The sequence below is a fragment of the Chlamydotis macqueenii genome, chromosome 1 (genome assembly GCF_036417535.1).
Source record: "Chlamydotis macqueenii isolate bChlMac1 chromosome 1, bChlMac1.mat, whole genome shotgun sequence".
NCBI classification, from domain to species: domain Eukaryota; kingdom Metazoa; phylum Chordata; class Aves; order Otidiformes; family Otididae; genus Chlamydotis; species Chlamydotis macqueenii.
This window is the reverse complement of record NC_141556.1, coordinates 208,141,939-208,168,124: the sequence shown is the minus strand read 5'-3', so window position 1 is coordinate 208,168,124 and position 26,186 is coordinate 208,141,939. Positions and strand designations below refer to the sequence as shown.

The 26,186-nt window shown below is 40.4% G+C and overlaps 1 protein-coding gene across 9 annotated transcripts in view; it reads left to right on the top strand.

Annotated features, from left to right (window-relative positions):
• DLG2 (discs large MAGUK scaffold protein 2) overlaps nucleotides 1-26,186 on the top strand; it is a 1,053,001-nt gene that overhangs the window by 946,215 nt on the left and 80,600 nt on the right. For all 9 annotated transcript variants that reach the window (XM_086739684.1, XM_086739682.1, XM_086739677.1 and 6 more), the window contains one exon: nucleotides 5,561-5,675. In XM_086739684.1, coding sequence (XP_086595810.1) covers nucleotides 5,561-5,675 — 115 coding nt within the window. The remainder of the gene's footprint in view (nucleotides 1-5,560; nucleotides 5,676-26,186) is intronic.

Sequence of the window (26,186 nt, the reverse complement as noted above, 5' to 3'; positions counted from 1 at the left end):
CCTCATAGAAAAGCTGCAATATATTTATACATATATGAAATCTATGTCTTTGCTATTTTTAGATTTAGATCTTATTTGATTTTCACTGTAATTTTCTGAGAATTTCTTGAAGTTTGGTTTCTTACATTCATTTTTAGTCTCTCAAATGCATCTAAGACTTCCAAGACTTTTCTTATATGTTCAAGTATTATAGCCTTTTAGGCCATTTCTGAAGTGACTTGGAGAATTTGAACCTAAAATTTCAGTATACTGCTTATTTTAAATGAAAAAGTCCTTGCCCCATATATATGAAAGGACTTGAGTCATAGCAACACTCATCCCAGCTGTCCTTAACGTCTATGCATCCACCGTGGATCTCACAAACTCATGATATTTTCCTTCACAGCATGTGTAGAGACTTAAGTGTGGAGTAATTTGACTCAACAAAAGCTCGCATACTGAGTCAGATCATGGGCCATCAAAGCTGGTCAATAGGAAACTCAGAAGGGAGGGAGGGGTGTGCTAAACTAACTCCTCCCCACCATGTAGGTACCCACCTGCGCAGTTGTAGAAAGGGGGTCAGGATTTTAGGTATCTAAATCACTTGAGCAGTAAAAATGTTGGTGTCTGCGTACCCTCAGATACCAAAGTGGATTAAGCAAGATCTTGTAGATCGTGGTTTTGATCTTGGCCAGCTAAACTCGAAGTTTCAGTTTAAGTGTGTTACGGTTAGGGTTTTGGGTTTTGGATGGTTTTTAATGGGGCTGGCCATTTACTTTGATTTCTCAGTATGTGAACTAGGGAGAAGGTTCAAGGTGTTTGAAGATTACTCCCAAAGTCTATCCAGTCCTTTCAACATGTGCAAGTGCTTTGGAGAGGCAAACGATTGCATTCATACTCAAAGGGCAGAATATGTGTGAGTCCCCAATATGGCACTTGGCAAGCTGTTGGAATGAGGTAGAAGGGAAGACACCGGCTCTCTGTCTGCATATTCAGGCTACTGAGTCCTGTCCTGTGTGAAGCAGAGAAATGTCAGTTGTTTATTTGATAAATACATTCAGTTTTGGCCTTGATTGGACTTGGGGACAATTCACACTGTAGCAAATCAAGCAGACTCCTCTTTCTCTCCTGACTCTCCAGAGAGTTGAGCAGAGCCAACTTCAGAAAATAAACCCTGAAAAAATGGACACTTGCTTGGGGCAGCACTGCTGGGACTGGCAGCCCATACGGAGCCCAAGATGTCAATGCCAGAGCCCTAAAAATGGTCTTGCTGTCCCCAGAGCCAGGCCATTCCTCACGGTAGTAATCTCCTCTCCCACACCCAATGGCAGTAGCTCCACATCTCCAGGGCTAGCGAGGTATATTTGTACCCTTGGGATGGCTAAATGCAGGTCTACCCACGCTGCCATGAACCCTGAGCCAGCTCTGGAGCAAAGCATGAACAAACATCTCCCTCTGTCTCGTCTGCCCTGTTTCTTACAGCATTTCCAGAGCCATAGAGCAGCACCATCCATTATATCCTCTGGTCTGACCCCAGCAGTAGCGTAGGTTACAGTTTATAGAATCATAAAATGGTTAGGGTTGGAAGGGACCTTCAAAGGTCATCTAGTCCAACCCCCCTGCAAGGAGCAGGGACATCCCTGACTAGGTCAGGTTGCTCAGAGCCTCATCCAGCCTGGCCTTGAATGTTTCCAGGGCTGGGGCATCCACCGCCTTTCTAGGCAACCTGTTCCAGTGTTCTATAACTCGCATTGTAAAAAATTTTTTCCTAATTTCTAATCTAAATCTACCCCCCTCTATTTTAAAACCATTACCTCTCGTCCTATTGAAACAGGCCCTAGTAAACAGCCTTTCCCCATCTTTCTTGTAGGCCCCCTTGAGGTACTGGAAGACCGCTATCAGGTCTCCCCAGAGCCTCCTCTTCTCCAGGCTGAACAGCCCCAACTCTCTCAGCCTGTCCTCATAAGAGAGGTGCTCCAGCCCTTTTATCATCTTCGTGGCCCCTTCGGGTTTGCTCACCCGTTTGCCCTTTCAGTCTAAAGCCTAACTTTATCAGTTTCTTAAGCTACCAGAGTTAGTTTGTTAGATCACTGGTGAATCAGGCAGTGTGTAGAACCTTTGCAGATGGATTTTGGTAAGTAAAATTTGGCAAATTTAGCTAATGATGCACTCCAGAAGCAATATGTTCCTTGTTCTCCCTTTCTTTAAAGAGCATGAAATTAGTGAATCAGCTTTAACTGTATTTCTTGTCAGCATGTCACAACCTCAGTGTCCTTTTAATTGTGTAGGAGCCTTGAGAGTGTGTTATTTAGATTCAGTGCTGAATTTGAAGGAAGCATGAAGTGTTTTTCTGAACTTTAGCACTGACACTTCTTCGCACCTAGGAAATGCAAAGCTATTAGGAAACAGCTCCTCTGGAATGACCCCTTATATAAAAAAGTGTTAAGAAAAAAGGACTTTTTGCCAGTGGGCAGGACTACCGTAGCAGTTCTGATGGCAGAAATGGAGCATCACTCTTTCTTTATCTGTTCAGATTTCAAATGCAGATGTCACTGTACTCTCTAGGCATCAGAAGGAGAACGAGGAGAACTGAGATTAAAGAAGCTGATCTGAGCCCAGTTAAATACTACCTGGCCCAGTTAAATACTACCTGCACTGACGGTCTTGCGATTTTTAGTCCAGGCATTTGTCAGAAGAAAGGAACAGATGTACATTTCAGTATTTTTGGATGCAAAAATATGAAGAAGGTACCATGGGAAAGTATGGGCCTATAAATTTTGTTATTTTCGAATTATCTATGTATTACAATCTAAAGGAAAAACACCTCCAGAACACAAAGTAACAGGACTATCATTAGTACCTCAGTATTTTTGAATATCAAGCAGGGCACAGTAGCTTGAAACCTGAATTTCCCTCACACACTTATTGGACAATTTTTAAGATGCGTTGTGGTTTCAAAATGTCTTCTGGAAAAAGAGAGATTGTTAAATTCAGAATAAATTATAGCCAGTTAAAATCAGTTAAATTTCAAGTGTACTGTGAAGTTGGAACACAAGCTATAATATCATCATCTGACCAAGCTGTAGTCATCTAAGTATCTCATGAGCTGGTGTGTTCAAGTTGCAAATAGCTGGATGCTGTGCGAGAGAAAGTCTGATTTTCAATCCTCTCTTCTCGCTCTCCAGCTCGGTGTCTAAATCTGGGAGTTACTCCCACACCTCACGTACAGACTCTGCCTGGGATATGGCTGCTTATTAAAGGGAAAGCTGCCATTACAGCTGCTCTGATGTAAATCATTCATCTCTTTGGCCTCGCACAGATGTAAAACATCAAAGAAGCTGAATTACACTCTGGATTTACTGTCTTCTTCCGTGTATCCACCATACATGAAAATGACCTAGTAACAACCCTTAAAACTGCAGTGTTCTGTCTGTATGCAGAGGACTGACACTGTATGAAGAGAAACGCCAGCTTTTGGTTTTTAAAATCACCTTTCCTGTTTGCCAAGAAGAAATGTTAAATCTGTTAAAATGAAATATAAATTAAACAAAGCCCTGCTCAGAAGATGATTATTTACTAAATAAATTCTAGAGCGGGGGAATAGAACAAATATGACTCACATGGAGCCAGCTTAAATCCTATACTGGGATAAACACTTCAAAACTAAATTCCACTTTAAAAAACAATACAAGTTGGTAGGAGCCTTAGTTCCTCCGAGGATTTGGGATTTTAAATCACCAAGAAGTTTAAAGATGAACCTAGTTGAAAGAAATTAACGAGAAAGAAGCTACAGAATAAATCTGAAATGAATATTTAGGAGTGTCTTCTGATATGCAGAATTTCAGCTGCAGTCAGTGGAGTCGTAGGTGTGTGGGAAGATGTAACCACAGCAGTGGTTCCCAGCTAAGTGGCGGAGTAGCCGCTGCCGCTTACAAACTCAGTAGGTAACGCCAAAGCTCAATGGCTAGAGAGTTAAAATCCATCAGAAGAAGAGGGGGAAAAAACCCAAACACAAAAGCCCAAATGAAACCACACTGCTAAGCCAGCTTGAAGGTAGCTAGTGTCTGTGCAAAATGTGGGATCTTGGAAAGGTCAGATGTTACTATTCCATGAAAAGTTAAAGGGCACAGAATAAAATGAATTAGTTGGTGTTGCACAGCATCGAGACGTTCTGGGAACTGAGCCAGTGTGAACAGCAAATGATCAAACAAAAATAATACTGAGGTTTCTGCTAGGAGAAAATGAGAATATTGCTGTCTTCCAGCATTCTCTCATAGCTCAAACAGCAACAAACAGAGAGCAGACCAATAGGTAATTAAAGCACAGTAAAGATTTTTTTGCTTAAACTGAGAGGTGGTGTGATCTGGTGGGATGTATGTCCATCCTTTAAGGGAGGATGCTTGCTGTTTTCACTTCTGCTCCAGACTTTCTGTGGGGAAATGCAGACCCTCCTTTTGAAGCAGGCAATGAAATAAAACATTGAGGTGCAGGGAACATCTTCTTCTCTTTGCTGGCATCAGTCTTTAACATCTCACTCTTCAAAGTGTCACTGACTCACTGCAAAGGATTTTGTACACCCCCTCAAGTTAGTCTTCTAGCTCGTGTTGGTAGATTTCCCGGGTTTATGTTGAATTACGACTCTCTGTGTTGCTGGAGCGTTGCCTCTAAGTTGTCAGTTTCAGGGAATTAGAGCTTGTCTCCAAAACGTCAACTTTTCTTTGTGCAAACCAAAACTTGGCCTATTAGGTCATACAATGAGCAAGGGGAACGTGCCAGCAGAAGGAACCGTTGACCAGGCTGTACAAGGGATGTGTCCTTTCACAGAGGAGCCTCACCAAATGTTACACCTCTAGCTGAATCCTTGCCCCCAGTGTTGGTCCCATGTTGCCAGTCAGCAGGTCACAACGTTTTACAAAGCTACCAGCAGAGCTATGGAGGAGAACAAGGTCTGGAAGCTGGTTTTGTGCCATTCTTACGCAGCTTAGGGTAAGGCTTAGGGATCACCCACCCTAACACTCAGCTATGGGTCCACCTATTTAAAAGAAACAGAGCCCAGTCCTCAGTGGGCTGGGTAAATAAAGTGGCTTATTGCTCACACAGCAATTTCACAGCTGCTTCAGGGATAATTAGGCTTTGTTGTATCTCCTTCAGTTCGGTGGGATTTTACGCTAAATGCTTGACTCATCAGTGATTTCAGTGCGTCATCCCCCTGCCCCTAACAAGGGATCTCATTCTTTGAAAGGAGGAATGGTACAGTGTAAACCTGCTCTCAATATCCTTTTTTGCAGATTGAAAGATATTTGGTAGCAGACTTTAAAACTCCTTTCCTTTCCTGAAACTGCAGGGGAGTGGGTCTAGCTATTTGACTTTTCACAGTCAGTGCTGAAATACACAATAAAGAGGCTGTATATTTACCTAAAATAATGCATTAATGTGAGGTTCTATTAGACCTAAGTTTTCAGGACATGCCTTACGCTTACTAATTAACATTAATTTGCATTTAGCAACCCTAATGACTATATAGGCCAAGAAAACTAAAATATCTTTATTCTCTGTTTTTTTTTTTTTTTAATCTCCTTAGAGTACGCTCGTTTTGAGGCAAAAATCCATGACCTGCGTGAGCAGATGATGAATCACAGCATGAGTTCTGGGTCCGGCTCCCTGAGGACTAATCAGAAGAGGTCACTGTATGTCAGGTGAGCGGGGAGAGCTTTCTCCTGGGAATATGTCGGCGGCTACCTTGTCTATGGCCAACTTGTGTGTGTGGGTTTGGCGAGGTGGGAAAGAAGTTTGAGGAACCGAATTGAACTGAACTGAGAAATGCATCAGTCTTACAAGCACAGAATCATTAATGTGAAAATTGGATAAAGCCCTATTGCTTATCTGATCATTTTAAGCCGTTTTCAAAGAGCATTATTCTTTTATAGTGATTTAGTTTTATGAGATGACGATTTCTTACCTGTTGTCAGCTCTTTTGACACCTGAGATGGATATTATGGTGTAGTAACGTGTTGCGTTTCTGTATGAGGTCTTGCCCAGACATGGAATGATTGTTCTCTTTCTGAGGACTTCTTCCCCAAGACTTTGATCTTGCAAAGCACGGATTATATGCTATTCTAAATGCATGACAATCTGCTGCTATCCCCTTGCATATGTTTACCCTTCTATCATTCTGTGCTACAAAGAATTCACCGTCTACCTAGCAAGATCAAATATGCAGATGAGATGCTAAACAAGCTGATGTACGTAGCTTAAATAGGGTAGCGAATGATGTAAGAACTGCCGGTCGGTGAGCCAGGTGGTAGCAGTGGTCGTAGATTTTCTTTGACTGTGCGAGTCTTTTGCCATTGTCATTGCTCGCTGAAAGACTGAGTGTTGCCCAATTGCCCCTAGCGAAGTTCTTGCTGTCACTCTCCCCTTTTGGGACTCGGGGAGACTATGGGACTCCGTGCCAAATATTTTAATAATCTTAATAATTATGCTTCTCTAGGCTTTTCATTTTCATTTTTTTCCCCCATGCTCAGCATATAATTTGAAAATCCTGACAATCATGAAGTAGAGGGAAGCAATTTGTCAGCCTCCAGGCGGTGATAATTATTCATGGGGGAGCTAATTCAGGTGATAACATTGCAGAGATCCAATTAAGGCTAAATTCTACATTTTGTCATTATGTCCTCAGCATGAAGGGGTAACATAGGAGAGAAGGAAGGAAAAAATTAAATGTTAGTGTGAATGATCTTGTTCTAGTGGGCAGCCAGCACATGAAGCACTAATTGGTACTGCTGCCAGAAAGAGCGAGAACTGAGAGGATATGGATCACTGTTACCAGTGACCTTGCTGCTGGGCAAGGTCAAGTTGGAAGTGTCATGGTTTTTGATGCATCTCTAACCTTCTCTGACTGCTACGGCTCTGTGTTTACTTCTGGAGCTATACCACCTGCAGTAGGCATTTTCCAGACCAAACACAGATTAACTTTATTGTCAGCAGCTTTGGTCAACACCCTGAATTTGCACTTTACGAAAAGCTACAGACATTGGATATGTAGGGACAGATCCAAGCTTACTTTGCTTGAGATAAGCCAGGAACCCAAAATGTGCTGAACAATGGTGCAAGAACTCCAAGCTAGCAACCACAAGTCAAGTCAGGTGTACACACAAAGGGCTAACACAGGGTCCTGAAGAACTTACTGGTCTGAGCAGCAGCAGAGCTCAGTTACCCCCGTATCAGCATCAACCTGGTAAGCCCTGCTGAGAGCCGAGGCTTGTTAGCTTCCACACTCTGCCAAGCTGATAGATCTGTGCTGCGTCTGGACTAGCCCGGTTCTTCTGTACGATGCTGCTCTGTGTGCACCGCTGAGGCTGGTTTTCTGCTAGTTCATGAATTCTGGATGTGGTCTGTCTCACTAAGCTGATACGCCCCGGTGCTTCACTGCAGGAATCTTTAATGTCTTAGCTGCATATCTAAATATCACTCCCCAATCCATAAGTGCAAAAACTGTTCTTTTATTCCAGAGTTGTTCCAAAAAAATGCCCAAACTGCTCAAGCAGAATACCTCAAAAGCCCCAGTCACTTTTATTAGTATAAATTTTTTTGCAGTCAAACCCACACAGTTGGCTGTGTCCAACCCTGAGAAGCCTGTTTGAGAGGCTGCATGTTTTATGTATTATTACAATGTACCTCCAGTGCGGCAGTGCCTGCAGCATTGTGATAGGCACTGGTAGCTCAAATCGTATCCACTAATTACAATGGTAGCTTATGTCTACATTAGGCATTAAGGAAAAAATAAATGTGGGTTCAGAAATGTGCTTGTTTTCAGAGACTGAAATTTTCACTTTATGCATAAACTCTTTATAGCCAGGGACCCATGTAAAATGTCTGGGATTTAGCTTTTTTTTTTTTTCTTTTTGCATTCTTACAACTCAGAACGTTTCTGTTTCAGTGGCTCATTTTGGTCAGCATGTGCAAGAGAACTAGAGGCAAATTACCATATGTTGCAAATGTGTAGAGGTAATGCCAAGTTTACAATTCAAGTTTGCTGTTTTCCTTTCTTTGGGATGTAGTGATTTTTCTGTCCTTCACTGAATGCAAGCATAGTTATTTTTTAGCCAGACAGCTTAATCAAAGTAAATAACTGTGTTCTGGGCAGTGCAAGGAAATAAAATTAAAGCTCATATAGGTTGTAATGATTGAAAATAAGTGTCATTATCTTCTCACAGAAATGCCAACAGAAAAGAAGGTGAGAAAAAGCAAAGCTCTGTAAGCAGATTTGCCAGTGGAAGCAGGATTCATTTGATGCAGGGTTTTCTTCTTTACTTTGCAGTCTGTGATCCCCCTATCCAGCCCCTACTAAAATAGCATAGCATTTTTAACTGAGATCTATAAAAGAAGTTACATTAAGTGAAGTGAGGTAAAATTTAGTATGGGGATATATGTTGAAAGTAGGACTAGAAATAGTTGGCTGAAAGCAATTGAAAGTCACAATTAAGCAGTGTACATACTACAGGAAAGCAATGACATATGACTTTTACAGAAGAAATTTTGTAGCTTTTTTACATGATCTTTTATTTGTGGATAATCTGGTGTTTATGATTTTTATTATTTTTCTCTTTCTTTCTTTATCCCCATCTGTCTTAAGACTTTCCGATGCCTCTTGGAATATTTTGTAGGAATTTCCCAATTTTTTTTTCAGTATTTCCTGTTCTCTTTTTGTCACTGACCCTATATCTCTGTTCGGGATGTTATCGGAAAGTCTACAACACTAAAGGCAAAGTATTATAAGTCTTCAGGGAAGGACTGAGCAGTAGGAAATGCTGTTAATACTTTTGGAAGCCTACATAGTCTTTGTCACTAAATCTCTCCAGTGAGGAAAAGAAATACAGAAATAACAGCAGAAAGTGAGAGAATGGATGTGAAACATAGGAAATAACAGCAGAAAGTGAGAGAATGGATGTGAAACATAGGAAATATTATTTATAATTCATGTGTTGGTGAAGGTGAATGAACTTAATTTGAATTCAATAACTGACGTGAAAGGCTAAAAAATTTTATTCCATTATCCTTTTTAATTCATTGGAATTGTGCCATCACTTCATGATTAATGAGGAAAGTAAACAAACCCATCACCAGATAAATGCTGTGCTATATACATACATAGGGGTTTTTTAATATTTCTTATGCAAATTCATGTCTTCCTTTTTGTCTTTTTGGCTCAAGGTTTTAGAATCTGCTCTTGTAAGATTATATATTCGATCGTCTTGAAAAAGATATGTGCTTTGCTTTTTCTTTCTAGCTCCAGATCTATAATCAAATTTTTCAGGCTACATGTAGTTACTATTGATACTCTTAGGAAGTGCCAGATCGTGTTATTTAACCCACAAGCCATGGATTATAGAATCATAGAATAGTATGGGTTGGAAGGGACCTTTAAAGGTCATCTAGTTCAATCTCTCTCAAAGGAGCAGGGACGTCTCCAACCAGATCACGTTGCTCAGAGCCCCGTTCAGCCTGGCCTTGAACATGACAGCGTTTTGAAGAGTTAGGCATCAGAGAAGTAGAGTCCTTTACAAAGTTTGGTGAATGCAAGCAGCCGTTGAAACTTCAGGATAAAATTGCCAGGCTTTGGAGGAAATTGGGAGCTTAATCATGGTGAAGTGTTTTTCCTGTTGATTTACTAGATTTCTCTTGAGCTTCAAGTACTTGTGATAGATTTCTGAGGGTAAAAGTAGATACTAGAAGTAACTAGTAACTGGAAGTACAGAGAAAAGATTTTCAGGAATCATCTGGGGTCCAAGAACTGCCTTCTTACAGTCTATTGTTGATTTACAGGTGAAAAACAATTAGATAAGCTTAGAACAAACAGCCATGGCAACTTTTAACCTTTATTCAAACCAGATAGCTTCTGAAATAATGTCTATAATTAAAATTTCCAATTGTCCAAAGCCACAAACAGCTGTGGAGATGTATCACTCTGGAGAAACAACTCAAAACTTCACACATACCCCAGCCCTTCCATTGCCACTTCACTGTTTAAAATCTATTCGATACCATCAGTGACCAAACATCATTCCACCTAATCATGGCTTCAGCACTACTTTTCAAAATATCAGCAGAATGCAAATGGTACAGTTGGCTGTAAGGCTGGATATGGGAATCAGAGCTGGGACAGGACTGGATCCAGCTGTAATTTCAGAAGAAGAAGTCATTCTGCAGCTGCCTCTCCACCAACTGCCCAGGGGAGAAGGCTACAGTGGGAAGTGTAACCAAGGGCAGAGCCTTTTCCCAATAAGATGAGGAAGTTTAAGATCAATCTTTTTATTCCAGCCCGTGCTACACTAATTATAAAGACTGTGCACAGTGCAAACAGGTGCCTCTTAGCCCACCACATTTTTGTCGTCTTCTAGCTGGAATTAGTGCTAAGCATTTCATAGCTTTGATAAGTATATGCTGTACACACACAAAGCATTACATGTTAAGAATGAGTGTGTTTTGGTTCATTTTTTATTAAGCCATGAGGAACAGAATCTGAAGATTTGCCATAGCAACTTAACAGCAGCTGAGAGGGAGTCAAGGCTGAGGTACTTTTGGTTGTTTACTCTGATTTCCAGCACAATGAAGTCTCCATTAGGCATTGGACACTTTTATGCGCATTGCCTGAACTACTTCGAAATCAGCATGATGCCGTATCACTTAGAGAGACTTTGATTTTCAGCAAATCACAGAAATTCTCACTTGGGAACTTTTGCTGAGTTTCACCTGAAGTTTGGCTGAGGCAGTTTGTGAAGAACAAATTTGGCATCAGGGGATTGTTGTATGTAATGTCTGTTACAGCCACCGTTCAATCTCCCTGTCTTCTTTGAGGCACTGAACACCCCTAGGCCAGTGAGCATCAGGTCAAGGCTCCATGGGCAAAATTCTCCTGGGAGAGCTACACAGCAGGTTCCAATACAGACTGAACACCACATGAGAAATGAAATTATTGTAGACATCCTGGTAGTGAAATCTGAACACATGATAACATCAGACTGGGTGATGGAAAGCTCTGCTGCATAGATCTGGAAGGAGTCTTCCAGTACCTCAAGGGGGCCTACAAGAAAGATGGGGAAAGGCTGTTTAGTAGGGCCTGTTGCAATAGGACGAGAGGTAATGGTTTTAAAATAGAGGGGGGTAGATTTAGATTAGAAATTAGGAAAAAAATTTTTATGATGCGAGTTATAGAACACTGGAACAGGTTGCCCAGAAAGGCGGTGGAGGCCCCATCCCTGGAAACATTCAAGGCCAGGCTGGATGAGGCTCTGAGCAACCTGACCTAGTCAGGGATGTCCCTGCTCCTTGCAGGGGGGTTGGACTAGATGACCTTTGAAGGTCCCTTCCAACCCTAACCATTCTATGATTCTATGATTCTAAGGAGCAATATGATAAAGGTATCATTTCATCAGGGCTTTTTGGAGGGAGGTACTGAGGAAATCAGAGAGGTAGGTATGAAATGGTCATACCTAAAAGCTCATTGCTAGGGGAGACTATATATATGTGTGTATATATATATAAAAATAGATATATGTTAGAGTTAAATATATGCTGTATCCATATATACATTGCAAACCTCTTCACTTAAACTAGTTGCCTTGTATCTCTCTTGAGTCGGTGGAGTGCACTCGACACTTTCAGAGTACAATTCATCTCATCCAGAAGTAGACATCTGAAATTGCTGAAGCAAATCATGCCCTAAAAATGTCTGTTTCTCACAGTTGAGTGGAAGGAGCCTCAGGTGATTAGCTGAGATGTAAACATCTATACTGGAGACACTTAAAGTTGTGTGACCTGAATCCCACCCACACTGAATGTCTTTCTCTTTCGCTCTCACACACACACACAGAGTAGGCATACACATATCTCAAGAAGCTGGAACATCAGACTCTCTGACTGTTTTCTGTAAATGCTTCTGCTGTGTCTTTCAGTAAGACACTGCAAGGTAACTTTGAACACTGGGAGTTTGTTCCCCATATTCTTAGTTCCCAGGATTCCTTCTAAATTAATCTGTTGTTTTTGCTAGCACTGTTGAGGATCCATGCATGTTCGGTGTGTGGTCGTCAAGCTGGATAAGTTTATGACTCCAGCTATGGCATCACACTGTACATCTCTTTCAGGCTTCAGACCACTGTGGGTTAATCAAGATTTCTGGAGAGTGAACGTGAGTGAGTTTGGCACCTAGGTATTATTGTTTGGTTTTGATGGGGAAATAGCTAGAGCTTACATAGCCATACCTGTACTTTAATAGCATGACAGTAACTATTAGAATTCTCTTTGCTGAACGATAAGTGGAGGAAAGTGGAATTTTAGTACAGATTGTTCACTTACCTTGGATTATTCCTAGGCAATTGAATGGTCCAAATTATAGCACAGAATGGAAACATGCATTCAGAAAATCTGTGCTAAATGGCATAATACAGAAAACTGGGCTTTATGAGAGCATTTAGCAGACATGTTTGGAAATGGTCAGATAGGTATGCACACAACCTTCCCTCGTGAAATGGGCTGTTGCACTTGAAATGCCGTTTCAGAGTGGAAAATGGAAACTTGCTTGGGAGATTACTCATTTCACGTGTCCTGGTTAAGTATGAGTTCCTGAATATTCGATGGCTACTTTTTAGCTGTTCTTTCTCTGAATATAGATTCTTCTCCAGATCCTGCTGGCACCAGTATTCTCACTGGCTTCTGTGAGAGCTGCTCAGATTCAGAACCAAGGAAACAGTGCAAACCTTTATTTTTCAAATTAAGGAGGGACAATCTGTGTGCTTGAGAGACCTTTTCCCCAGGTGGATGTTCAGGAGCTGAAGAGTATAATTGAATAACTGTTCACTCAGGTCTTTATTAAATTTCAGAGATATGGAGGAACAGAGAAAGATGAGGAATATGCTGGAATACAAGAATCGCCTAATACAATTGGCAATAAATCTAGCAGCTATTATTTTGAAATCCGTATTTAAAGCAAAAGTCCTAGGCTCACAGAACCTGTGATTATCTGTAAAATGAAGAAGGAAAATGAGACCATTGTCTTTGGCAATGCAAATACAATGTTTTCTTATAAAAGCCAGTTTGTTTACATGCTTGGAGGATCATTTTTTTGGCATTAACAAAAAGTACCATCTTCTTCATCCTGCTGCACTACTTACAGGCTAAGTGAGAAATTTAAAAATTCAACTAAAAATTGAAGTACAGGAAATATCTGGAGAGAGGCTAGGTTTTTTTTTGAGATGGCTTCTCACTGGTGTCAGTGGAAGCTGTGAGCTTTTCACACTTTTTTGTATTATGCTCGTAAAGTTTTCTTAGATCCTTAACTGAGTGTTGCCACTCTCAGCTGAAAGATGGATGTGAGAATTATTAATCTTGGAGTATTCACAATTCAAAGGCCTTCAGGCTTGATGGCATTTTGGTGCTAAAAAAAAAAAAAATCTTGAAATGTGCTGTGGATATAACCACAGACCTCAGCTATACTCTAGGACTATGAAAATTTATATATTTTATATATAGTCAGCTGGAGCTAGTAGCTACCTCATAAGATACTATAGTTTTTCCTAGCACTTCCTGTATTTCCTATTTATCAGATTTTTTTTTCCAGTGTTGATACTAATGAACAGGAAAGAAACAGTTAAGGAAAAATGAGGTTAGTTTGCAATTTTTAATAACATTTCACAGACAAAGAAGAAGCAGTTAATGAAGAGTGAAAGCTGAACATGTAAACACATCAGTCAAAACAGTTTCATCGCTGCTTCTGACACTAGCTCCCTCCTTCATGTCTTCATGTTCATCAGATCTTCTAGTCTTAGGTACCCGGTATGAAATGAGTCCAACTGATACCTTCCCGAGACATGGTCCGATGCATCGATAGCTGCAGTAGGAACCAACAGCCCAGCAAGTCTATTAGCAAGGGATGTTTCTCCAGTTGTGCTGAAAAGGGACAAAAAACAGTTTTATTTCTACCTGGTTGTGGCTTTGCAAATCATTGAATACTTTGTGTTCAAGATTAAGAGGTAATGCATGCAGTACTGAGCACCTCGAAGGACGGAGCCCTGTGTGAATAAACCGCAACCTACAGTAATCTCAGATAACAGGCTCTGCCTGAAGTTCAGAATATAAAGCAGCTCCTTATCAAAGCCATTCTTGTTTAATTCATCTTATCTTTACATTATCAGTAAAACTTGTGAGATATGAAATAACTAACTGAGACCTCAAATCATGTCCTCAGTGCTGCATTATTAATGCCTGCTGAAACAGCTTTTCTATTAGCAGCTTCAGTAGGAGCAAGTAGTATGTACTTCTGGCCATTTTCCTTTTTATTCTCTTTTATAAGTTACTGAAATAATGTCCAAAAACAGGTAATGTGCTTGACAAGTGATGTCTGCTCTGAAGAAGCAGCACACCTTTTCCGTTTCTTAAGAGATGCTTTAATAGCTTTTCGTTGCACATATATTCTGCTTTCCAGTTTCCTAGTGGGACTGTCTGCTTTCTGGTTCGGAGCTTCATCCAACAGGAAAGTGTCAGCTAGAATAATTTCCAAGCCAGAAGATGATGATTAAGAACTTGGCCACATGTGGGAATAGGATTTGTTTGAAATTCCTGTAACTAAGACAGTCATCGTTTCAGACAGCCTCATTTCTAAGCAGAGACTCAGAACATGATCCGTCAGCGCAGGAGGGGAAAGTGACAATGAAGATAAACTGTCTGTGGCTTAAAATGGCTGAAAGTGAGTCAGCAAAACATGCATTTAAGCTGTGTTTGTCCTGTGTGAAAAAGCAGTCTTACCCAACCAACAGTATCTTATGATGTTTCCATGTCAACAGCTATAACAGGACGCCGTCAGTTTGTGCAGTTCTCAACTGGAAAAGTACAAGACAGTAAGTTAGATCATGAGCACAGAGAAGAAAACCCATTGAAATAAAAGCTTGTGGGAATACAGTCAAAAGTTGGAAATCCAAATATGTGTATTGGTACAGTGGCCAGTGTGAGAAAAAGAGATAAGACTCCTTGGCCCCCATTGAAGAGTTTTCCACCTGAAATGTTAAATGGAAAAGTTATAAAGACATTGTAGGACAGGTGCTCCAAATTAGCTGCCTTGGGACAAAGCTGAGAACAGTGCTAAAAGAGGACATAACCCTGCTAAAAAGAGCAGTGGAGACTCCCATTTGAAGTGCCTTCCAATAAAGGTAAATGAGGAGCATCTTTTGTCTCATCACAAGGAAGTCCACCTATGAGAAGGAAGCCCAGCGAAGTTAAGTGATGAGGCCGAGTGGGGCCAGTGGGCTTTGCTGACCCTTTTGTTTCTCATTAGAAATAGAAATTACTGTGCTAACTCTACAGTGAGCCCGGGAAGGATGTGAGGAGTTGCCTACCAGAGCTGGGGATCATAGGGAGCTCCTCAGCAACTTCCTTTGGTCATTCCCTGCCACTCCGCTCTTGTACAGGGAACGAAGTCCTGGAACAGAAAGACCAGGTCTTCCCAGGACTCACTGGCATCAAGTTGAATAGATCCTGGTTTAGATGCAGCTAGTTTGCTAAGTTTGCTGCAAGTGGTGGTTGAGTGGAGCTGGTTGATAAAGGAAGCTGCTGCCCAAGGGAACCCAGCTCAGCATGAGGGTACCAGCCCCAGCAGCATGATGTGCAAGTGCAAGGCTTGCATTGTTTGCTCCATCCCTGCCCCTCTCACACACCAGCCTCAGTAGGTGGGACTTGATCCTCTCTGAATGTGCCTCATATTCAGAGCAATTGGAGTAGGAAAAGATTTCAGAGATCAGCGTATCTCTGTGTGTCTATATATATGTGTGTGTGTGTGTGTACATCTGCATTCTGCCATGTCTCCAGCTTCGTTTCTTGTGAAGACTCTGGTTATGGGTCACCCTTCTCTTACAAGTAGTTACTCTAATTGCTTTGTCTACAAATGCAGCAAATAAAAGAAGACTAACAAACAGAGCTGTGTGGTGGAGTTTGCCAGATGTTCCTCACTAAATAGGAATTAAGATAATGACTCATTCACCCACTTTCCATAAATTCCCTTTCTTATGCTTTTCAATTGACCTTGCAGGTAACCCCACTCCTTCACCCAATGTATTGTGCTGCTGTAATTATCAATACACCTGCTAGCACCAGGTAGTGCCTACTGCTATACAAACCACTGCTTACAGAGCAGGCAACAGCGTGTTGCTGTTTCTGCTCCCACATCTTCCTTTTAGTTGTTCAAAAGGGTCCTGACGTAGTGGGTAGCAGCTGAAAGCTTTGTGAAAAATCAGGGCAGAAGCAGTTGCTTGAAGGAATATATGGATTTTTTTTTTTTTTGTAGCTTCAAATTTCTAAACACTTAGATTTTACTTATGCCAAGTTGGAATAGTTTTTACCTTGGCATGCTGCTAATGATTCGTGTCCTTTCCATTTCCAAGAAGTATCAATATTCCTTCCTTTCTGGGAGCCAAAAAGGTCTGTAATTTTCCCTTTTAAAAAGCACTATCTCTGCAGACACGTTTTCTCTTCTTGATGTCCTTGAGATATTTTAGAATCCAGGTAGAGGTTGCAGTGACTGACTTTTGTAATTACTCTTTTCTGCAGAGACTGTAAGACAATTTCTACGGATAAGGATCGTAGGTTATCAGTCACAAGATGAAGGCCCAGCCTAATGGCCATCAAACAGTATTTTGCCACTTTCTTGCAGATGGTTCAGGACACAAAACCACAGTTCAGTCCTTTGGGCCACTCCCCTCTGTACCCAGTCAGATTTTGTTTGTCTGTCAAGATCCATGTTGCTGGGAATACTTCAAGAACTATTATTGTACAAGAAGTAAAGTTTCAATTTTAAAAATGTCCTTGGTTTCTTCACGTATTTCTGTACAAGGAAACAGATATCCTCTTAAAAACAGATTAACTGAGACTAAACAGAATCAAAGCCATTTTCAGTAGCACTGCAGGAAACATGGTAGAAGCGATGTTTCTAACATGGTTTGCAGGTTCAAAATGCAATCACCCTCTCAGTGTAAGCATTGAAAGTGATTTTGTCCTTTCTGTACTGGCAGTCAGAGCATTGCCACATGCACGGAGAGCTATTGCCACAAGAAGGCTCTGCTGCAGGGAGAAGCTGTGAATGCAATATCCTGTGAGATGCCCTGGAAAGAACATTTATTCTCTGAGTTATTCTGCCCCGGTGTCTCATCCAGACATGACACTGCACACAGATTTTCATGATATCCATTTATTATTAATTTAATAGCAAATTTATCATATTATTAAACAGTTTAGATTTTAATACTATATATTGTTGTTTAGCACTCTAATGTCTGGTCCTTATTTCACACCTGCCCTTCTTTACAGAAAAAAAAAGAATGAGCTACACTGGCATTAGCATGGTCAGAAGTAGGTTCCTAAAGCCTCTCCTAAAGTTATAAGGAATGGCAAGATTTCAGTTCACAGCACTTCAAATTTGATTCATATGGATTGCATTCTCGCTGAAGTTAGCCCCAACTAAAGTCCAATTAGATTCATCAGTCTTTACCATGGTTTCAAGTCAGAATCATGAGATGTTCCAGGAGTAAAAATCAGAAATCTTCCTTCAGCATTGATATTTGCATGTGGATTCATCTTGAAAGGCTCATGAACTGCAGCAGATCCTTCAGCAAAACTGAACTGGATCTGAATTTTCTTGTTAAGTCTCTGTAAATCTCATAATCTCCTTATACTTTAATTATGAATTAGCGTATCAGTAAGAAAAACAAAATACAAATTAATAGAAGTGGACCCTTACACACTCCATATCAGTTTCTGTGTTGGGCTCACTGTCCAGCCTACTGGTTATTGCTAGAAGATGACGGGTCAGTCTGAAGTCCACAGCTCACAACATTTCCTGATGCCGGTGCAGTAACCACAGGCATTCAGCACAGGTTATAAACTTCCATGCCCAACAGAAATGAAGCCTGGCAGCCAGGTGAGTTTCACTGGATTTGTGGCAAGCAACTGTTCTTTCATGTAAATCTGATCTCATTCAGTAAATGCCTGAGAATTTATTTCAATATCTGAATGATATGTTGCCCTTTTACATAGGCCAATAAGTATCACTTTTTATTATAGCTACTGTGTTAAGGTAATAATCTTTTATTTTCTTGATGCTTTCAGAATTGTGTATTTTTAAAGGTTGTTCTACTTTACTTTCATTTATACTGTTGTTTGCTGCTAAAATTCAGAAAATGGTTAAACAGAACATCATTAGAAACACAGAGATTTCTTTTCAATTCCTTATCCTCAGTAATCAATTTATCTGCATTTTTTTCTATATCTGCTGCACAAGTAGTAGACGGTGATTCATTTAGCAGTACTCACATATGGGCTTCCTTTAGGAATATCAAAATGATTTTTAAAGTTTGGAAAAAATTCAAGAGATAGTTTTGCCTTTAATGAGGATTGCAGCAACCTTGCAAGAAGTCTGGAGAAAAAAAAAATGTAAAAGAAATAAAAATCAGCAGACAGGATTTTTTTTTTCTCACTGAAGGTATGAAATAATAGGGAATTTGACTGAATTAATGACTTGAAAATCATCCAGCTGAATGCAAGGACCATTGCTGAATTTAGAGCCTGTAGAAGATGAGGTTGTTTTCCTCTTAATAGAGTGTGAAAGAGTTGTATGGTCGGTGCTTCTTAAGCTACTTGAGTTTTATTTTTTCTGTATTACCAAAGCCATCAGGCACTCGACAGACACAAGAATATATTCCTTTTAACATGGACATTGTGGAGAAGGGTCAAAGTTTCCTTTCCCTAAGCTTTTCAATGGCTATAATTTCCTTGGTTCGGTGCAGCAGCTCTTAATTTGCATTAAAATGAGTGAAAGGAAAATCCCTACTTGGTTTGTTGAGGTTTGAATTTTTAATAAAGGACACTTCAATTATACTCAGATTTCAATGCGACTTTTTTAGGAAATTTTATAAAGGTATTAAGTTGTTGCAGTTGCACTTCCAGTGTTCCCTCTATGGAAATGCACTAGATACCCCAGCGCGTTACACGAAAGACTTGCATTCGTTTTTCTATCAGTTGCCTTGGTTCTAAATATATTCCAGAACTGCAGAGGACATTAATTTGAAATAGGATTTTGTTGTATTTGAGAAAAGCAGACAGATAAGTATATGGAATAAGGGAAATAATTCTAAATGTGTTTATTAAACATTCAGTAATAATTACGTCTTCTACAAACAGCAGTAAAACCCATCTGCAGTCAGTACAACTAATGGTTAATGTGCTGTGAATCAAGAAGTCATATGCTGTTATAATTCAGACAAAAATCTTCATACTAAGAAGAATATTAGTCCAAGTTACTGTTTAGAAGTGCCCTGCCTGTTTAAAGAACATGAAGCATTTTCCATCCTATCTGAGCTCTTCCTCCAGGGGAGTTGGATGAGATGACCTTTAAAGGTCCCTTCCAACCCAAATCATTCTATGATTCTATGATTCTGGAGTTGAGGAGCTCAGATTCTGCATTGATTTAGGACCTAAAAATACACAGTTATGTTGTTAGAGAGATATGGAGTGAAGCTGAAGCACTACGATGAGCTGTTCATTCATTGCAGGACACCTGCTTACAGTTATTTGAGATAAATAGATTTTGAATAAATCATCTGAGACTCTTTAAGTCACAGAATTCTGAAGAGTCTGAGGTCAAACTTTATCTGAAATTTCTGAATTAGATGTGTGAAAAGAGATTGGACTTTTTTATTGCAGACAAAATGAAAAAGGAGACTGTAATGGGATTAGAAGAGCACTTCTAATGCTTAACTTTCAGGTCAGTATGACCTAGGCTCTGGTTGCAGTTACACTGTGTCATAAACAAGAAAATCACAACGGGTTTAAGAAAAGGATATTCCAGTCTCTCATTCCCTAACTTCTGTCATATTATTAAGATACTGGCACCACAAATCATGAGGAAACCATGTTGACTCAAATAAACTTCATTGAAAACACGTCACCATATCCTTTCCTTTGAAAGCATATCACATATCTGGCCTTTCATCCATTTCTGTTATGAGAGGCAGAACAAACAAAAGTAAAGCTCGGATGGAGTTTACAGTGCTATTATTCTGCAGAGCTGCTCTGGAAATGAGCTGATAGCAGTCCAAGTTTATTGGAATCTGATCTATCTCCACCCTTAATCTAGAGGTACAGCCTTCTAAGTCAAGGACTTTGTCTTTTCAGTCAGCAAATAGGGAATATTTATTGTAATTTTGTCTTTATTACATACCAAAAGGGCTACACTCACAAGAGAGTCTCAAGAGTGCTGAGATGTGGGCAAAAATGACACTTGTGCTCTCTTTGAGCATTACAAGAAAGTAGACTTGCTAACATTTAGGTCAAATACTTCAGTAAAATTCTCTCTGAGTGATATTTATACCAGAAACATTACCATCTCCTGAAGTCAAACAATGGATATGTTTTTCTTGATGTGCTTTACCTCTACGCACACTGTGTACATGATAATAGGACTTTATGGGGTAAAGATCATATAAAAAATCAGCTATGCAGACTATTCTTGGAAGAATGAAGTACCAACAGAAGTAATTTAGTCTAATTAGATCTGGTGAGGAATGCTTGTATGAAACATAAATACTTCTTAGATAATTGTGATGTGAATTAATTTTTCCTGATGTGTGTACAAAATAATGTAATCATCCTCAATTCCAAGAATAATGAAACTTTTTTTGAGCTGATTAACTAATTTTAGAATTTACTTTCTGATTTCTTAGCATTTTTCACTGATAAAAGCAGCTATCTACTAGACAGGCTAAGGTTTCCTCTACCAATATTTTGTATGATGTAGATTTCCCTAATGGCTGATTACTTGGTAATTGTGCTGGGTAAAATAAAAAAATTAGATGTTTATAGTCTTGCATTGCTGAGCAATCGTGCTCGATGTAAGGGGGCTGTTCTTTACATTTCCTGAAGGCCTATGAAATTGTACGTCATGCTTTAATGGAGGAAGAGCATTTACAGTTTGACTCCAGTGCATTTGCAGCTTAAAATTACAATAATTGAATAATTATGATGGCCTCAGTCATCCCACTTTTATTATGAGCAAGAGAAAGTAATCTTAAAAGGATGTTTCCTGTTTCTATTCCTTTCTAGGCCCCAGGTGGGAATACTTTGTCTGCTAGGATTGAAATGGCTCCTGTTCCCACTACACAAGGGTTAAATGCCTCCTGGAGCACAAGTCTCCAAAACAAACATGGAACAAGGAAGTGGCTTCCCACAGAGGGGAATGTACCTTCTTGTGGATATTTCCTGTATGTTAAAGGATGGTAGACCACTAAATCTGCCTGGAAAACTTCCACATAGCAACCACTACAGATACCTGGTAATGGATAGCCCTGTGGTTAGATCAGTAGTCTTAGATTTAGAAAGCTGGGATTTGTTTCTCTGCTCTACCAGGCCATTCCCATGCTGCCCTGGGGCATTCCAGTGGGATCAGGCACAAGCAGTAACCCTCCTGCAGCTTTGCTGCCAGGGCGTGTGGATGGTTCTTGCCCAGATTGCCGTCCTCCAGGACTCCCAGGGCCCGCAGAGCTCCCCAGGGTGTCAGTCCTCAACCCGTGACAATAGTCTGTGAGTGTGTTACAGGTGCTGGACTTTGCATTTGTCTTTCTTGAATTTCACAAGGTTCCTGTTGACTCCATCCACTGGCCTGCCTTGGTCATTCTGAATCTCAGCCCTGGTCTAAAGTATATCAGCTGGACCCAACGTAGTGCTATCTGTTCAGCTGATGAGAACGCACATCTCACCTCCTCCAGGTCATTGATAAAGACGTTATACATGGCGGGTATAGACCTCAGGATAGATCCCTGTGGGACTCTACTTCATACTGTCCTCAAAGTAGGGTACAACTCATTAACCACAACCCTCTGAGGCTAACATCCAACCAGTTTTTTACCCAATTAGTTGTCCACCCATCCAGACCATAATGCCCTAGCTTGGATACAATAATATTTTGGGGTACAAGAAACAAAAGTCTTATTAAGGTCAAGGTAAATGTGCACTTTCATCAGCATAGTAGTTTTATGGTCATCAGGTTGCCCAGGCATGATTTACCTGTGGTCAGTCTATGCTTACTGTTCCCAGTCCTCTTTTTTTGTCTTTCATGTGCTCAGAAAGGTGATCCAAATGGACTTGCTCCCTGACTTTCTTAGGCACAAAAGGAAGGCTGACCAGCCTGTAGTTTCTGAAATCATTTGGCCTATTTTTGAAGATGGGTTTGACATTTTCGGTCATCGGGGACTGCCCCTGATCTCCACAATCTTTCAAAGATGACAGAGGCCTGGCCATGACATTGGCCGGTTCTCTCCACCCCCTTGGACACAGCCCATCAAGTTCCATGGACTTGCATGGCTCAAGTTCAGTCCTCCAAGGGTCAAGCTCAGTCCAGCCAGTGCAGGTCTGTCTTGTTCCTGAACCCTGCCTCCAAGCACAACGCCCTTGGGAGATCTTGTTGGTGAAGACTGAGACAAGGTAGGCATTGAGCCACTCAGCCTTAGCTGTGTCTGCTGTCACTAAATCATCCATCTGATTCCGCAATGGACTCTCATTTCCTTTGTTCAGCCTTTTACTGCCAGTGCAGGTGTAAGAGCTCTTGTTGATCTTGACACCTGTGGCAAGCCTCAACTTAACTAGAGCTTTGACTTTCCTGAAACCATGCCTTACCTGCCTGGGCAACATTTCTAAATTCCTCTTTTGTAGCCTGTCCCTGCCCCCACCCCTATACAGTGCGTTTTCGCATATAACATGGGGTGCCAACGATCCAGCATCAGACAGTAGTACCTGCCTAGTAGCTCAAATTTAAAAAAAAAGTTCAAGTTGCATCTTTCTTTTACTCATGTTTTATCTGTTCTGTGTACATTAAATCATGGTCTTGTGCAAGTTATTTTCCATCATGCCTTTTTTTATGCTCTAATTGGTTAACATACATGAAATATACATATGAGCTGAAATTATTAACATCACGCTGTTCTGTTCTTGCTCTATCCATTTCTTTAATGCTGTATTTGGATGGTTTCTCATCTCCACATCCATATTCACAGTATACCACAGGTACCTTGTGTAGATTTCCATTAGTGCTTTGATGAACTACAGGCATCTCTCATTAATCCGTTATCTAAGAGCTCATCAGTCACGCTTTTCAGCTCTTCATTACTTCAATAGCACAGCTACAGTCATTACATTTCACATCTTTCAACCCTTCACAGCCATGCTTTTGTGTCTGTCTGGAACTCAGAGTGAAGTGGATGGGATTTTGGCTGTCTAGGACTCAGGCTGTGATGCGCAAAGCTAGAGGATGTTCACTGTGATTATAGTTACAGATGTCTATTATTGTTTGGGGTTGAGTGAGAGGCAAATTCGTGAAACTTCACTGTTTAGTACTTGTTCCCCAGGGCAGTGTTTTGAAATTATAGTCCATCCTTTGATACATTTCTACTCTTGCAGTCCAGCTGTGTATTTCAAATGAATTTTTCTAGATTAATTTGGATTCAGTCCTTGCTGGGTTTCAGAAAGAATGGATTACGCTCTAAAAGATTATTCCATTCAGGTCCTTGCATCAGTATGCAAACAAAATGGTGATTGAAAAAAAGACACCTTTATCAGTAATGTATTTTAGTGTTCTAAGTATTCTGCTCTTGAAAACGTCTTTCTACACCTCATACAACCATACAAATAAAGTTTCAACAGCGTTCCTTTCAGATTCGTGTTAACTGGAAATGAAGAAATGCTTAAATTGTAGCAAGGCATGGTAGTGTGACAGTCCCCATGTTTTAATGCTCTGATTTTTTCACGCTTTCCCAGACCTTGCAATAACATAAATCTTTTCATTGCTATCACACCACTCCTACCTTATTTTAAATTCTATTTTCATTCTTTTCCTTATGTAGGCAGAAGATAATCTCATTTTATTTGGTAAACCTCTAGGTTTTGTTTAGCAAAACTCAGGGATGAGCTTCTTCTCTTAATGACAAGGAGCAAAGTAAGTGAGCTTTGAGATAATCCCATTTGATGACAGTCTGTGAAGGAGGTTAATGCATTTTTTGTAGTACTTTGTGAGTATTTGGTGTAATGCTTTGGCAGCAAATACTATTCTTTACCTCTTTTATCTCTTAAGGGAAATCTTGTGAGAGTTCTTTCCATGACATCATTTTTTAAGTGATGCATGGATTTATTTTCATTGATCTCACTGCACAGTGTTTAAAGAATTGATGTTGCCATTCAGCAACATGGCACACTCTTGTTCTCCCTCAAGTCAATACAAAACGGGTCAGACCTTGAACCACCGCTCTCCATACTGAATAGTTTTCAGTGTCACTCAAGGAGAGTAGATTTGTTGGTCAAAGTAGATAATTCAGTAGCCTGTATTAAAAACATTATTGCTGGTAGGTGAGGGGAGAAACTTTGAACTGACTTTGTTAAAAGCATTTTCCAAGGTGGCGTGTAGGGGTAAGCAATCCTCAGGTAGCGAGGTGAGGATGCAGAACTGACAGAAGTACGCACAAATTTCAGGCCATATTATGAGCTATGGGAGCTCTGGTTTGGCATCAGAACATCTTATAAAACATGGTCTGTAGAGGGTGACCCCAGGTGCCTGACTTAGTTACATAAAATCTCCTTACAGTACTTTGAAGTGCTGAGTAGGGAATTCAGTTTTGCTGTGCTAAGCAGGGAGTTTGGCCAAATGCATCCTTAATGGAGCTCCCTTACAGAGCACGGCAACACCTCAGAGGTCGGTTAGGTTCAATCACTCTGCCCTGGATTTCGCTTAGAGGAAAAACTAAATGCTGGAATGTGTCCGAGTTCTCACCCTTGCCAAAAGCGTGGCTTCAGTCTCTGTATTAGGTACCAACTCTTGTGGGAATTTGAGACCAAAGTTGTACAAGTGAGGATAGGCACTTTATTGAGCAGCAATGTCTGCTTAAAACATAAGAGGAAGAGATGCTGGTGATGATGATGTTGCTCACATTTTGCAAAACACCCTGGCAGGTGCATATCCCTTTCCCTGCATGATTGCTATTTCAGTCAAGGCCAATCTGGAACCACTGATGACAGTCAGGACAGCCCATTTGCCAGTGCATTCCTCAGCCTCCAGTTGAGGGGTCCCCACCAACTTCTTTCTCCCAGACCATTCTATGACTCTATGAAATGGCAATCTGGTGGTTAGGGCACTTTATGGAGACGAGAGAGTTCTGGCTTTGAATCCCTTCAGTCTGCTAAGGGAACTGCATTTATATCACCCACTTCTGTCAATGATGTGGCGAAATCTTGAATTTGCCATACTCAAGTAAGTCTAACCACTGGACTAGTAGAAAGAGGTAAATATCATAGCTACATTTTTGAATGGGAATAGCCTTTCTTATTGTGGTTTTTCCGCATTCATATGTTAGGCATATTTGAAGCGTAATAAGATTGACCCCTTTAGGGTTTAAATGCACTCTGGATATTTCTCTCCTTTAAATGTGAATTCCATAAATGTTTAAATGAGAGAGGGAGACATCCAGGTTCTCATAAATATGTGAGAACAAATGTAGTCTAAAATACTTGGTCCACTGGAACTCTGAATTTTGCAGTAAGACTTTGGTGCTTAAAATCCATCCAAATACACTTTAGGCATTAAAAATAGTCTGAATCTTATTCTCAGCTTTGAGTAACCTATCAGTCTCCAGAAAGCTTTGTCATACACCATATTCCATACCCTTTTACCTTACTGTACGTCAAGTGACTATCAAATAGGTAAGATTAGAAATGGTTCTGATTTTCAGGATCACCTGAACCTTTCTGAATAGTGATCATCAAGAAAGCCCAAGGCAATTACAATCACAGTCATAGCTATATCTAAAACAAATCACATGCCAGCCTGGAATTTCATGCTGTTGTTGAGCTCTCAGAGCTGCCATTTTCTCCCAAAGAAACCCTTGAACTGGTAGGCCATTTTAAAGACAATATCAATGATTAGCAAAGAAAGTATAGTTAATTTGTGAGCTGCATTCACATTAATGTATTCAATTCACTCCAAAATGTGGATTCCAGCTGCTACAATGTGATATGTCAGATATGGCTTTATCTCACTAACAAAATTATATTATTTCTAGAATTATGTTACTGTGGCACAATTCTTTGGGTATAACTATGTAATCCAGATAATCTAGCCCAGTTTGCACCCA